The sequence below is a fragment of the Mycteria americana genome, chromosome Z (genome assembly GCF_035582795.1).
Source record: "Mycteria americana isolate JAX WOST 10 ecotype Jacksonville Zoo and Gardens chromosome Z, USCA_MyAme_1.0, whole genome shotgun sequence".
In the NCBI taxonomy this organism is placed as follows: Eukaryota; Metazoa; Chordata; class Aves; order Ciconiiformes; family Ciconiidae; genus Mycteria; species Mycteria americana.
The window spans coordinates 40,120,074-40,135,580 of record NC_134396.1 but is presented as its reverse complement, the minus strand read 5'-3'; the positions used below and the strand labels follow the sequence as shown (position 1 = coordinate 40,135,580).

The 15,507-nt window shown below is 35.4% G+C and overlaps 1 protein-coding gene across 1 annotated transcript in view; it reads left to right on the top strand.

Moving 5' to 3' along the window:
* Positions 1–15,507, top strand: part of CNTNAP4 (contactin associated protein family member 4) — a 238,273-nt gene that overhangs the window by 172,256 nt on the left and 50,510 nt on the right. The window contains exons 10-12 of the mRNA XM_075526550.1: positions 4,448–4,643; positions 11,528–11,634; positions 14,304–14,423. Of these exons, the coding sequence (XP_075382665.1) occupies positions 4,448–4,643; positions 11,528–11,634; positions 14,304–14,423 (423 nt within the window). The remainder of the gene's footprint in view (positions 1–4,447; positions 4,644–11,527; positions 11,635–14,303; positions 14,424–15,507) is intronic.

Below are 15,507 nucleotides of genomic sequence, written 5' to 3'. Positions count from 1 at the left end.
GATCGCTGATAATAAGAGAAAGATACAGAATATTGACCTTGAATAGCCAGAAAACTTTTTTTTTTTTCTTTCTATGATGCTTCAGGTTCCTACATCTCCAATTAGGTGATTTGCACCATTGCAGGGCTGATGGCACAGGTGAACAGATCAGGAGGGATGTGGGCAATTGCAAAGGCAGCATAGTCAATTAAGTTGTACAAGAACATTCCTATTTATCTTTTGGGGGGATGGAGGGGTCAAATTAATTCCAAGAACATTGTAAGTACTAACTGCATATCCACCCCTCAGCTTCTCTGATTTCAACTTTACAGCTGAAATCAGCAGCTCATGCATGTTGTACAAACTTGGGGAAAACTAGTAAAAGGTTTCTGAGTTTATAAAATTATTAAAATTTTATGTCATATACCACTGTCAAAATGCAGACAATGCATTTTGACTTTCTAAGTTTATATGAATATTTACTGTGTTTCTACATGCTGGTTGTTAAAACATGAATATCAGCCTTCCAGGAGAGATGTCCTGGGGACATGGTGGTTAGTTTGGTTTTTTTAATGAATAGAAAGTATGCAAGAAATGCATATGCTTAGCTGGGAAAATGTGTAATAAACATTAAAATACTTTAGTGTTATGTCAGCACAATTTCTAGTCATGCTGTCATCAAGGATATAGTACCTCTCTCAGTTCTTGGAATAATAACTCATTGCAACTATAAGGGCAAAAAGAGATTAAATATTGCAATAAGCACATAGGGTAAATTTCATTATTAAAGGATTTCTTCCTATCTTTAATATCTGGCCTATAGTTATAAGGAATCCCAATTTGATTAATATTAATGATGTTGCCTTTTCTCTAACAGAACTAGAAGACAACTTTTAAAAAACACCAAAAAAAAATCTGAGACACAATTTTGTAGAATAGCTAAGTGTAAAAGATATAAACTTTTTCTGCCTTCTCTGGTTTTTTTTTGTTTTGGTTTGGTTTTTTTTAATATAAACTTCACTGGAATTACCTCATTGTCAAAGGAGTGTCAGATGTTTCACCAGAACTGACAGAATTTATTTTACCATTTTATTGTAGAATGCTGTAAAGAATGTGGTTAAGAGCTGTATTTGGTTTATCTAACTGTGTGTGGTGATGAAAAATTACTGTGATCCTATTTGGACTTTTGCAAGTCAACGGATTTGTTGTTCTTAAAGCAATACAACAACTAGATAATAAATATTTTCCTTTAGGAAGGTAGTAACAATTTTGAACAGTTTGGTTCCTCACCAGAGTAAAACACACTGAGAATTTATCTACTTATTTTATTTCAGTTTTAGTTCATTTTCTATTGTATGCTTCTCAAAAATATATCTATACTATTTATGTTGCTGTACGTTCATTTGAATAGATTTACTAGTTTCCACTGTCACTTTGCTTTCCTGTATAGTAAACCTCTGCACTGTCTTTACAGGACTTCAGAAAGTACCCGTTAGCTCTGTGGAATAGAGAAGTTTCTTAAAAGTCACTGCTTCCTAACATCATGAAACAAGAAGGTCTTTGAATGCTGTGAACCAGAATGCAGTATTGTTTGACTAAGATCAAAGAATGGCCCTTGTGCATCATTCCAGAAGCAATATTACCCTTTGGAAGAAAGCCAGAGTAAAAACCATTTAGGCATATTTTGTCATGCAGTGTTCAGCTGCCACTGGGAAAAACTGCTCAATGGACATGGTTTAAATCAAATCAGGATCAAAGCAATTTATTGATTTATTAACAATGCTTAATTAATTGGCAATCAGTGAACAAGGCATTTCAGGATCAGTAACACAATAGATAAACCACAATATTAGATACTTACAGAATGTTATTCATAGGTTGGTTAGGACTTCCAGACATTTTCTAGTCCAACTCCCTGTTCTAAACAAGACTGATTAGATCAGGATGTACAGGTCTGTGACCACTCAAACCTTGAACAGCTGCAAAGATGGAAATCTCATAACTCCTGTGGGCAAACTGTTCTCATATTGACCATAGTGAAAACACTTGTTGCTAATGTCTGATCAGAATTTGCTGGTTTTTACTTTTGTCCTTTGCCTCTTGTCTCATCACTGTGCACTTCTGGAAAAGGTCTGGCTCCATCTTCTCTGTATCATCTTATCAGATAGCTTTATCTTCTCTTCTTACGACTGAACAGGCCCAGCTATCTCAGCCTATCCTCGTACACCCTGTGCATTTAGGTCCCTGACCATCTTGGAGGCTTCCATTGGACTCACTCCAGGATGTGAATGTCTTTCCTGTACTGGGGAGTCCAGAACTACAGCACTCCAGATCTGGTCTCGCAAGTACCACATAGAGGGAAGGACCACTTCCTCAGATCTGCTGGTTGTGCTCTTGATAATACAGCCCAGAATGCGATTGGCCTTCTGTGCTGCAAAGGCACATTCCTGGCTCATGGTCCACCTGTTGGCCACCAGGACTTCCAACCTTTCTCTGTGGATCTAGGCAGTTATTCTCCAGGTTGGATAGTTGCATGGACTTGTTCCATCTCAGATTAAAGACCTTAAACTTGTTCTTACTGAACTTCATGGCATTCCTGTCAGCTTATTTCTCCAGCCTGCCCAGGTCCCTCTGAGTTGCAGCTCTGCCCTCCGACATTTGACTTCTGCCCCCAATTTGGTATCAGTCACAGGTTTGCTGAAAGTGCACTCTGTCCCATCATCCGTGTCATTAACAAAGACATTAAACAGCATAGCTATCAGTACTGATCTCTGAAGGACCCTCTGTTCACTGACCATCAGCTGGACTTTGCATCATCAATTGTCCATTTATCCCACCCATATCTCATCAATCTGGTGACAGGGAGACTATAGAAAACTGTTAGGGGCTTTGCTAAAGTCAAGATATGCAATGCTTGCTGTTCTCCCTTTGTCCACAGTGCCCATCACCTCAGCAAAGAAAACAAAGAGCTTGGTCAGGCATGATTTAGCCTTGAAGCTAAAGTTACCCAGTTACATTCTTGTCCTGCACATGTTTAGAAATGGCTTCTAAGAAGATTTGCTCCATGAACTTGCCAGGGACTGTAGTAAGGCTGACTGGGCTCTAGTTTCCTGTGCCTTCTTGCCTTTCTTGAAGATGGGTGTAACATCTGCCTTTTCCAGCCATCAAGAAGCTTACCAAATTGCCAAGACCTTTTGAGGATTAAAATGATAATGGCTTTACAATGACAATGGCAATTGTTGCAATGACATTGGCCAGCTCCTGCAGCACCCTCAGGTGCCCCTTGGACTCTTCCTTCCTTTATTGTAAGGACTGCTTCCCTCCTTCATACTCTGCTAGGACGTGGGAAGCCTAAGGATTAGTTTTACCAGTGAAGACTGAAGAAAAAAGGACTTGCACAAATCAGTTCTTCCCAAGACCCTTGTCACTAGGTGCCCTGCACAATGGAGTAGTGCACCCATAATCTCCTTAGCCTTCCTTTTCCTACTATTGTACCTGTAGAAACCTGTTTGTTGGACTTCACCTTCCTTGATAGTTTTAACTCCACCTGAGGTCTGGATTTTCTAACTGCATGCAAGTAATGTCTTTGTATTCCCCTCCAAATTGCATGTCCCTGCTCCCACCTTTTGTGTACTTTCTTTTTGTGTTTGTGCTCACTCAGGAGCACCATATTTATGTTTGCAGGCCTTCTGCCACACTTGCTTAACTATTTTAATATCGCTATGGACTTTTCTTATGCTCCAAAGATCTTTTTGTTAAAAAATATCCAGCTCTTTTGCTCTCCAAGGCAATTTCCAATGGGATCCTCAAAAAGGGTCCTGAACAGACCAACATTGGCTCTTCTGAAGTCCAGGATTGTAATTCTGCTTTTTTTCTTGCTCTCTTTTCTGTGGATCATAAACTCCACAGCCTCATGTCTGATGTAACCAAGTCTGTCCTTGACCTTCACATTTTCAACAATTTCTTCCTTGTCTACAAGTAGCAGGTCCAACAGGTTATCTCTCCTAGTTGCGTCATTGATGACCTGCATCAAGAAATTGTCTTCAGTACTTTCCGGAATCTTCTGGACAGCTTGATAAATTAAAATCACTGTACTTAGTAACTAATTTTTGTCTTATTTAACTTCAGTTGTGACTTAAAACTTGTCAAAATCATGTGCACCTTGTATTGTAACCTAACATTTTGTGACTAAGGTCAGTCAGTTAATCTGTTCACATCCTGATTCCATTCATTGCTTTGGAACTGCTGCTTGGGTTATCCTTTACCCAAATTTTTAGTGATGCTTTTGCATATGCTTTAAAAACAGTAAGACTGCACAGAAGTATTTCTTCACAGTTGCACCACCATGCCTAATCAGAAAAGCTTTTGGCTAAAGTCGTCCACCCACAAAGTTTACAACACCTGGAGATTATCAAAGTTCAGTCTACTTTTGGAATATATAAATTTTTCAATAAAATATTTTTTTCAGCTCCAAGTTTTATGCTTCTTTCAGGCTGCCCTAGCAGTGGAAACATTTCTGAATGTAATACCTCATTTGGTGGCTTTCAAGGATGCATGCGACTCATTTCCATTGGTAACAAAGCAGTGGATATGATCTCAGTTCAGCAAAATGTTTTTGGCAATTTCAGTGACCTTCAGATAGATTTATGTGGCATTATAGACAGGTAAGAAAATAATATTTACTCATTTATTTATTTATTTGAATGTTTTGTTTCCAATACTGACTTGATGACAAAGAACAGAATGCTTACAAAATGGCATGCTGCTTCTTTTGTAAGAGTTCAAAAGTCTAGAATAAACACAGTATACATAGCACAGCAATTAGATTTCCATGCACTGCAAATAAAATTAGAGTAACTTGGGTTAAAATTATTTGATGGTGCCGACACATTTTAAATATCTTACTTTGTTTTCAAGTAAAGCTATAGACACAAACCCCTTCCTCCAATATGTAGTCCCATTTGCCCTTTGAAATGCTAAGTTCTTTACAAGTTGTTGCTGCTTCCTGTATTCTACCCACCCAGAAATACAGTAGGTAGTATTCATCACAGTGAGTGAGCAATCTTTTTCAGGCTATGGTCAGAACTAATCTCGTAACATGCAGTAACTGGTATTAGCATCTATCTAAAAGAGAGTGACTAGTCGAAGTGGCTCCCTCTGCAGGGATGAAAGGCTATATACCTTCCCTGAAATAGATCGAAGTGCTTGACAGAAAGACATTGCTGGAGTTCAGCGTGGAGAAGGCAGAGGATGAGCCTAAAGGGGTGCTGCAGAACAGCAGAGGCTGCTGAGAAGAGAGGGAGCAGACACACAAACGGGCGATGGAAGGAGACGTTTTCTGCTGTAGACTCTGGAGAATGCAGTCACAGATCTGTGCAAAGTCTGTTTTAATCCAGAAATGGTTGCCTTGGACCAAGCTGAAAAGCTGTACTGAAATGACACAAAAGGCAGGGGAAAAATGTGTTTCTAAACACTTTTCCCCCACCCTCTAAATTTCTAGTCCTCAAAAGTTGCCTTTGGATCTAAAAAAGTCTGGCCTTTGAATTATAAGACTTTTATAAATTGCTCTCTTTGGGCAAAACAGTGTAGGCAGAGATCTGCTTCAAGACCATAGCCAATTTCACGTTGTCACACAAACATATTTCTGTGACCTGCTTTCCATTGATAGAGACAAAACAGTGTATGTCTATTGAGGTTATTACTTGGAAGAAAGTGACAATGCCTTGTAGAACAAAGACAAAAATAATACTACTTCTTTACCTAATTGTCCACAAAATTTTATGGAGAGAAACCTCCAAAGTGAGGCTAAAAAATCTGCCTACAATTAATCCTTTCAATTAGGTTGTAATGTGTATTCTCACTAATCTTTCTGCATCTCTCATGTTTTAAGAACATATACAGTTGTATATGTATCATCCTTTGTGTTTATTTATCCCTTACTGAGTTAATCCTGACTTTGCAGTAGGCACTAAGTGTGAGACACAAATGACAAAACAGAGTTTGGCCTCAATCAAAACTTTACCATATAACTTGTTAGGGATTTGTATTTGAGATGCAGCATACATTTATGTTTCTTTTTAGCTTTCTCGCACCCTACTCCTTTTGAGTCATTTTCTCACTTTTCAAACATCTTTCACTCTCTCCTTCCTTTCCTCTCTGACAGACCTCATGACACTTCTGTCCAGCTTCTAAAGCACTGTATCACTCTTGTTTTTTCAACTCTAGAATGAAACTTACTCTACTTCCATTACACTACTTGTTTTTTTTTGCTTGTAGTAAAGAGAATCAGGGACAGAAACAGGTCAAAAAAATGTAATGTGAGAATCTGCATATTCTTTAGTCAAACACTTAAAGGAGATTGAAGTAGGATTATGAGTGGAAACATCACCAAATTGGCTCATAATATAACTGATGCCAATTTCTGTCTCTGATTTACCATGGATTTTTCAAAGTACAGTGTAACTGGGGACCTCTTAAAATGCTTGTCTCAGAGCTGTGGTTTAGGAACCATCTCTTCCTCCATGAATGCAGAGATGTTTTACATAAATTTTTAAAAGAAGGTGGTACATTTTTACATGTAGTGATTCCAGTTCCTTTCAGCTTTTGAACGGCCATAGTATGTAAGTGTGTATATGTGGGTTTTTAAAAAGAAGTTTGTGTGTATAAGTATGTATAAAGTCACTCTGTGAATCTCAGTATATAGAAATTGAGCATTATTCCAAATGTCATAATATTTATCTCTTATTCAGTGCAAGTTCAGTTTATTCAGAACCACACCCTACCCTTTTGATTGCTTTTTTGTTATTTTTAAGCAGTACATCAAAGGGGTTAGATTTATATATAACCTTTCCTCATATTTTTATCTTGCTGAATTTTTATAGCATATGAAGATAGTTACCGTGCTTATTTTATGTTGGTACCAGTGCCATCTGTTTTTTTTTTTCAGTATGGAATACTGAAAGTAACAGTAAGCCACTTAAAGTTCCCAGCTACAGTCTTTTTCAAAGTGTTTTAGTTACTTTCTGACACTATATTAACTCTTTCTTTTTGAGTTTATGTTACTGACATAGTTCATCAAAATTATGTGTGGTTTCCCATGATCAATGATACCAAAGAAAAAAAAGCCTTTATGGAAGGTGTTCAGTGTTGGGCCCCCCACTACAAGAGAGACATTGAGGTGCTGGAGCGTGTACAGAGAAGGGCAACGAAGCTGGTGAAGGGTCTGGAGCACAAGTCTGATGAGGAGCGGCTGAGGGAGCTGGGGTTGTTTAGCCTGGAGAAAAGGAGGCTGAGGGGAGACCTTATTGCTCTCTACAACTGCCTGACAGGAGGTTGTAGAGAGGTGGGGGTCGGTCTCTTCTCCCAGGTAACAAGTGATAGGACGAGAGGAAATGGCCTCAAGTTGAGCCAGGGGAGGTTTAGACTGGATATTAGGAAATTTTTCTTCACTGAGAGGGTTATCAAGCGTTGGAACAGGCTGCCCAGGGAAATGGTTGAGTCACCATCCCTGGAGGTATTTAAAAGACATTGGGATGAGGTGCTTAGGGACATGGTGTAGTGGTGGTCTTGGTAGTGTTAGGTTTACGGTTGGACTCGATGATCTTAAAGGTCTTTTCCAACCTATACAATTCTGTGATTCTGTGATTCTGTTTTTGTTTGGTTGGTTTTGTTTTCTCTAAAATTTACTACTGTTAATTTGTGTCTTCTTATATCTTGACAATTGCACCTTTCTTGCACTAGCTCTGCCAGGTTTAGTTTTCAGCTCTCAGCATGATTACTATATGTCTTCCTAACTTATCAAAATAGAAATTTAATCCACCCATTTTCATCAATTTCATTACACTCATTATCTTTTATTTCAAAATAGATTGTTTTTAAAAAACCTTCCTGGTCTTGTGCTAGCTTGCTCCAGGGACTGTTTCTTTCCAGTTTCCTCACACAGTCTCATTCCATTTGATATCTACAGCTCATCATCTGGAACAAACTTTATCAAACTAATTCTACATCTTACCATAAATCCCAGTTGATAAGATACATTATTCTTTGCCAAAATTAAAATTGCTTACATGTATTAAACAATTTCTAATAGGTAGCTTGTGTCATCTTGTGCACCATATCATTTGAGAGAAAATATTTTCTTCCTACAATGATTTCTGCATGTCTTTGGTTGCCCTAAGCTAAAGTAATCAGCATTTTTGCTGCTGTACTCCTGATGATAGATATGTCCCCTACAGCTGAGGGCAAACAAACCACTTTTTTGTCTTGGAGTCTTTGTGGGAGTCTTTACATCTCCAATTCCAAATAGTGAAGCATGACCCTAGTTCTGGAGTTATTGATGGCTTTTGTAGTAGAAACAATGAACCACTAAATGTAATAGTTTTACACATTTAAAGTCCATGGACACAAATAAAAATTACTGTTTGCATAGTGATCTGAATGTATATGCAACAGTAAATAAACTGAAAATAATTCTATTGAGTCCATTCTTTATCTCATACATATACACATTTAACATATAGAGAGTATTCTTCATGTTATCAGATTTACAGTCCTCATTGACAGATGGTTGGTTAATCATTCATTTATTCATTGGGATATAATTTATTAACCTGTTCTTCTTTTTAAACAAAAAAATTCCCTACCATTTTCCTATTTTCTATTTTTTCAGTTCCATAAACGTTCTAATTCCTCCTCCTATGCTTAAATTAGTATTACTTTTTCTAGTCATTGCTCTTCCCATGCTCCTTCATTTAGCCTTTTCACTGCATAATATCTTTATTTTGTTCCATTGCTCCTATACTTCTTGGGCATGCAAATAGTTCTCTTCATATATTTCTCCTTGATATCTTTTCTCTCAGCTCCTTTATCAATATATATTGGTTTAATAACTACTAATTACACTTAAACCATTGACAGAACAACTTTAAAGGACACAGTGTCATTCTAAATGCCTCAAAAAATTAGCACATCTAGTCTCTGAGGAGAGATTACCAGATGAATCTATCATAATTACATCAAGCCTTACACAGAAACATATGATTGCCTACCAGGAGTCATTGCCTTGGGTGTCCTGGCAGGAGTGTGTTATACAAAAAACAGAATAAATGGGTTTATATGTAAAAAAAAAGACACTGGCACTGGGATAGTTTTCAAATATTTTTCTCTCTTTTTTTTTTTTTAACTTGAAAGCTGAAGAAAGAAAAATAATGAAAATTGCAGCAATTAGTTATTCTTTTCAAAATAGCTTTTAGCTATAGTTAGGAACCATGATAAGTAGACAGTGCACAAAAAATGTATTTAGCAGATAATTGACATATGAAGTTCTTATTTTTTCCTTCTTTATCAAAAGTATATTCATGTTCTAGATCAGTGTTCTCCTTTGAATATTAGCTCATTATTTTTATTAGCCTGCTGCCTTAGTTTTAAATCATATATCATTTTCAGATGTCAAACACTTAAAAGCATATTATCAAGTAATATGTGGTGAATGCTTAATCAGCTCATTTTTTTCTGGTTTAAGCATACATGGTGATGAATCCCAAAATTACCTTTTTACAGATAAAGTATTAGAAATGCTTTTTCTAATATTAGAAATATTTTTGTAAGAAGATTAGTTTCCTCAGATAAAGCACTGTTCTAAATCTTGCTTTAGGTAGGGTTGCAACATATAATGTAATTATAGCTTCACTTTAATGTAGCTAGTGGCTACTTTCTATTATACATTCTGAAACAGAGGGAAGGTGTAAAATTTAATGTTAAAAGATTTAAATTATACTCTAAATTGTTTTCATCTCTCTTAAAGTTGGTTCAAGAGTCATCAGTTTAATCTAAGCTTTTCATCTTGTGAACACTATTGGAAGATTAATTAATATGGACAGGGAGTCAATGGAAGTAAAGACCATGTAAATCACTTGCAATTTGGGGATAATTATGTCTTTATCAAAAAGGAGTAAGACAAGAACTATGACTGAAATACACGCAAGCAGAGCAGCTGTCAGAGGATGCATTGAAAGTCCTGAATGCCAGTTATGTTAGAGGACATGTGTATTTACAATAACTGATGACTAGTCATACCTGTAGAGAGCAAAATTAAGTATTTATCCTAAGAATTATTACTATGTACATTTATCAATTCCTTCAAAGTATGCAATATCAAAGTAATGGTAAGCCTGGTGCCTAAAGTTCATTTTTATGTTCCAAACCAAAGCTCATTGAGACATATATCATCTACAGACTTGTGTTAGAAATACATGCTGTGAGTGAGATAACAGATACCAGATCAGCTCTTTCACTGGAAAAAATGTCACTTATTTCCTTGAAAATAGGTGACCTATATCACTTTACTTACTTTACCTACACTTTACCTGCTAATTTTTTTTCCCTTCTCTGAAAACCTCTGCTTGTCTTTGTTTATAAACATGAAAGGAAGATAAAATTCTTTGAGAGTCAGAAGGAGTGAATGTACAAAGTCCCTGAATTATTCATAGGGCAGATGTGTGAACTGCTGGACTTTCTACAATCCTGATTTAATACCCTCCTAAGATTTCTTGAATGAATTAAAAGGTATTTTAAGATCCTGTGAATATTAGTGGGTCTGTTTTCTTTGTTCTGTTGTTAATGTCAGCAATAAAGCCTTTTTATACTTTCTGAGCTGTATCACATATGCATACATATACACATAGGCTCACTGCAATTAGAATGTTAACTAATTTGTAAGGTGAAAAGCTAGTAAATAATTGGTTAAACTGTGCCACCCTATTTCAATATATTGTCAGTTGTGTTTATAAAAAAGATAAAATTTCTTTTTTTCATCTCATGCAATTTTTCACACTTAGGTATAGTGCTGCAGTCTTAACCATTAAACAGTTATAGGCAAATTTTCTTTGCAGTCAACCGTTGTAAATCCAGAAGAAAACCACCAAAATTCTTCAGGTTTCTGCTAATATCACCAAAATGAAAACTGGCTTTACTGGTAGTTACCTCTTGTGATGGAACTGACATACTGAATACTTTACTCTTTCTAGACTAGGAAGTAATGATGATTTTAGAATAAGAAATAGCTCTCAGGTACTGTGGTCAGTTTTATTCACTAAGTGATTTAAAAAAAAATCTGTTATCTTTAGAAGAATAGAAAGAAATATGTTGTGATGCTGCTTTGTTGTGACACATCTTGTTGAAGAAATCCTATCAGTTGCAAAACTTGCCAGTGAATTATTAGCATGTAAATCTTTCATTGATCTATCAATCTGTATTGAATTGCATGGTTGGATGGTAATAAGTAACAATTATTCGTCTTACACTTTATTTCTGTTTTCACAGACTTATTGCATGATTAATATATTTATTATAGGCAATAGGAATAGTGGGGAAGATGAAGGGAAATTCTCTTAATTTTCTAGTAATTATATTGACGTCTTCCCCAATGAGCTTGAAGACTTCCTTCATGTTATTATACTTCTGTTCCGAGATTTTGCATCCCTTGATAAGTACAAGTGACATGTAAATGAACAGAAAAGAGAGTGAAAATGCTCTTTGTTTTTCATTTTAGGTGTTTGCCTAATTACTGTGAACATGGTGGTGAATGCTCACAGTCCTGGAACAGCTTCTACTGCAACTGTGCCAATACTGGTTACAAGGGAGCTACTTGCCACTATCGTAAGTCTAAGATGTTTTCTGACTATGCTTTTATTTCTGATTGAATTTTTTCACCACAAAAATCTACATTTGTATTGATCATTCATATTAGAAGATTTTTCAGTCATGTAAATCTTCATGAGTTGGATTGAGGAAAGGCCTTGAGAATTCAAAAACTGTAGCAGCAGAAACTCATTGAAAGTTCTAATGTTTATCTGTTTCTGTTTCATATTTTTCATAATTTACATGAGTAATATCCTCTTCCATCCATATAATTCCACTTTCTGAATCAGCAAATCATTTAGAAATGTGTTTAAGTCATCTTTATTTATCACAACCATTAATATTATTTTTTTCTGAGACAATGGGACTACATTCATGTGTAAAGGTAATTATATGCTAAGCCCTAAACATGTGTTTATGTAGTTTACTGGATCAGGGAGTAGATTAGGAGAAATTAAAAAAACCTAATTGAAAGTAACAGCTAATTTCCTGGGAGATGCTCTACATTGGTACTGCTTTAAGCATGTTCTGGGAAGCAGAATAAATCATTACTCTGGCCTTCATTAGGTGCTTCTGATAACTAGAAGTCCTTATGAAACTTTATAAATAATTTTTAAAAATTCCAAAGACTGCCCTAATGATCAGATTAATAATTCTGTCCTTATAAATTGTCCTTATAAAATCTATACAATCCTTGTTGGCAGATTTTATGAAAAGAATGTATGTCTACACACATGGGATTTTTTGAGAAATCACTGATTTTAGAAAACTGCCTATTAAATCTCGCTTGTACAGAGTCAACAACAGTGATGACTTTTCCTGTAATGCCTTAATTGTAAAGAACACAGTCGTACAAATAACAATTTTAAGAAAATTTGTGTAACAAAGAAAGCAAGCCAATAGTACAGATGCTTTTGAATACCACAGTTTGTCATATAAATCTATGACAAGCCCAAAGCGAAGATGAAAGTAATTGGTTTCATTATAATTTGAAAAATCATATGTTGAATCAACTGATCATCTCTATGAGGACAGATGGAGACAAAGGTTTTCTAATGATTAGGACTCTGTGAGAAATGTAATAATATGATAAGAGTTATTGAATTCTTATTCATTGTCAAAAATATATATAAAAGCCTTCTGGGATTTTTTTTATGATTAATAAAATGCTGTATCTATGGATATAAAATGGAAGACTCTTAGTACTTTATTTTAGTGATTTTAATAGTGATTTCAAATCAAGAACCTAGGATAATTTTTGGCCATGTTATCATACTTCTGTGTAATTTCAAAAGAAAAAAATGCCCGTTGAATTCTCAAAGAAACATTCTTTTTTGTTATAAACCTAGAAACAAGTTACTGATCTCAAAATGTTAATACAGAAACTACCATGTTCATAACACAATTACTGAATAATTTAATCTCTTTTGTGATGTATACATTTAAAAAAGAATATTTACTGTAAGGAACCATAAAATTCCATTTGAAAACTACATAAATTGTGCATTCTGAATATTTCATAGAGTAAGTAATCTGAATGATTTTTTTATCTTTTTGATAGGTGTTGCCATATAACGCCAGTAACCATCAGGCAAAAAACAGAGATCACACTCTGTTCCAAAAACTAGCTTATTTTTTAAAAAACACACTTCTTTTGGATTACTGTACTAGTACTTTATAGTTGGGTTTTTTTTAATTTAAATAAACTGGATTTATATAGATCAAAATCTTCTAGACTCTTAATAATTATTATGGAGTTATGTTTTTATTTGTACAGCAGTCATACCTTTTTTTTCCTGAATCTAATGGCTCTTTCTTTTTGGCAGACTGTTTTTAAGTTTTGATAATAACTGAAAGAACACACAGTCTAAATTTGAAAAGGAAGATCAGAACAGTATAACTGCTCGATATAATGGTTAAAGGAGAAGTTAGGCTAACGTGGTCTAGCTATAGCATTATCATCAGTAGTTCCTGTCTGTTTAAGTACAGATGTTGACTCATAAGTCCTTTTTCTCAGGTTTTTGATCAAAAAGAAGTCAACACAGACTTTTTTTTAGGCCTTGACTGATATAAAGTATATGTGACATGGGACCAAGGAGCTGTCATTTTGTCTTTGCTTATTTAGTTCTTTTACTGCAGTCTCCAACAAGTCATTTGCCCTTCTATTCTAAAAGGGAAGAAAATAAGAAATGTGAAAGCCAAAAAATGCCAGGAGACAATCAGAACACCTAGAAACACTGCCTACCTTCTGTTATATGTAGTAACAACAACAACAACAATAACAACAACAACAATCTGATTTGGTTGAGGTAGCTAGTGTTTGTTTCCTCAAAATCTGATTACCAGGGTCTAAGTACTACCTTTGGCATTCACATTACTTGGCAGTTTTTACAACCATTTACTCACTCACATTTCACAGTTTCCTCCCTGAAGTTTCCAGCTTGAAATATGGAAGAAAATGCTTGAAAATGCTCTTTGTGATCTCCCCAATAAATAAAACCAAATGCACTTTACAAATTCAAATGAAAGTATAGTTTTGATTATAAGATTTCTTCTGTATTATTTAGCAGTGAACACACACAACTTCTTTTCCCCATTGACAGGTCCCACGCACTTTTTTTTAAAATTCCCTGAATAAAATGTAAAATTATGACATTACCTTTGTGATGGAATGTGTTCTTTTACAGCCATCTATGAGCAATCATGTGAAGCCTATAAGCACAGAGGGAACACTTCAGGCTTTTACAATATTGATTCAGATGGAAGTGGCCCCTTGGGACCGTTTCTTGTATACTGTAATATGACAGGTGAGGTGATAAACTTCCTTAACTCACAGCTGGGTCTGTATGCATGCTCATTATATTGAAACATGAGTTATCAAGTAAGAAGCCTCTGTAGCTTGTAAGTTTAATGTATACATGCACAACAAAATGAAGGTGACTCCTTAGCTCAGAATACTGGGCAAAGAATTAGGCAGAGAAATTAGAATAATAACAGGATTCAGGCTGTGAAGCTAACACTGCATTCCTGTTGTGCTTTGCATAAATGGGACATGTGTTGCATATGGAGACAATGTCATACTCGTTCATTTTTGGGGAGCAGCTTTGTTTTTATTGAAGTTACAGCCTCTTGAGGACATTTAAGGAAATGAGAAATAAGTTATGTTTTATGAGAAAATTACTGATTTTTCCCAGTAGCCTTCTGAAAAATTGTAATTCAGAACTGGTCTTTGTTATGAGGAATACAGACATTAAGCTTCATTTTTCAAACTGCAAGTAGATCTATTGGAGAATGCAAATACAACCAGTGGGACTCTCGCAGCCTCACTTTCAGGCACCCTGCCTCCTCTTCTGCACTCAGTTCTTTGAATCTGACCATTTATATCACTAGAAGTTTTAGATATCAGAGTTTGTTGTCAGTCTGCTTTTTAACAAACCAGTTGGTGTTGTCTATGTATGCCTATTACTGTATGTCCTTTCAATGAAGCTTACATTTAAATGGCTTTTTGCAATTTATTATTGTTTTGTTTGTGGCTGTTGCCTTTTCTTTTTACTTAATCTGTATTTATTTGAATTGCTTTCCAGCCAAAGTGCTAGAAACACTTTATTGTTTTATGTGACAAAAATATAATTTTACACAGTTATAACTGTTTAAAAGACTACATGAATGAGCTATAGTTGAATTTGGTTTAGGTGTGTCCTAAGTGTTGAGAACTTGACTTGGAAACCTTATCATAAGCTTTTCATGTTGATTTGTAAACAGTTTGTGGTCACATCTATTTCTTGAGAAACTGACAGGACTCTGTCTGCCAGTGGCATTGGTTGATTTTCACAGCGATCTAAAGAATACTTATTATACATGTTGAAATAATAGAATTCTCATTATTTCAAT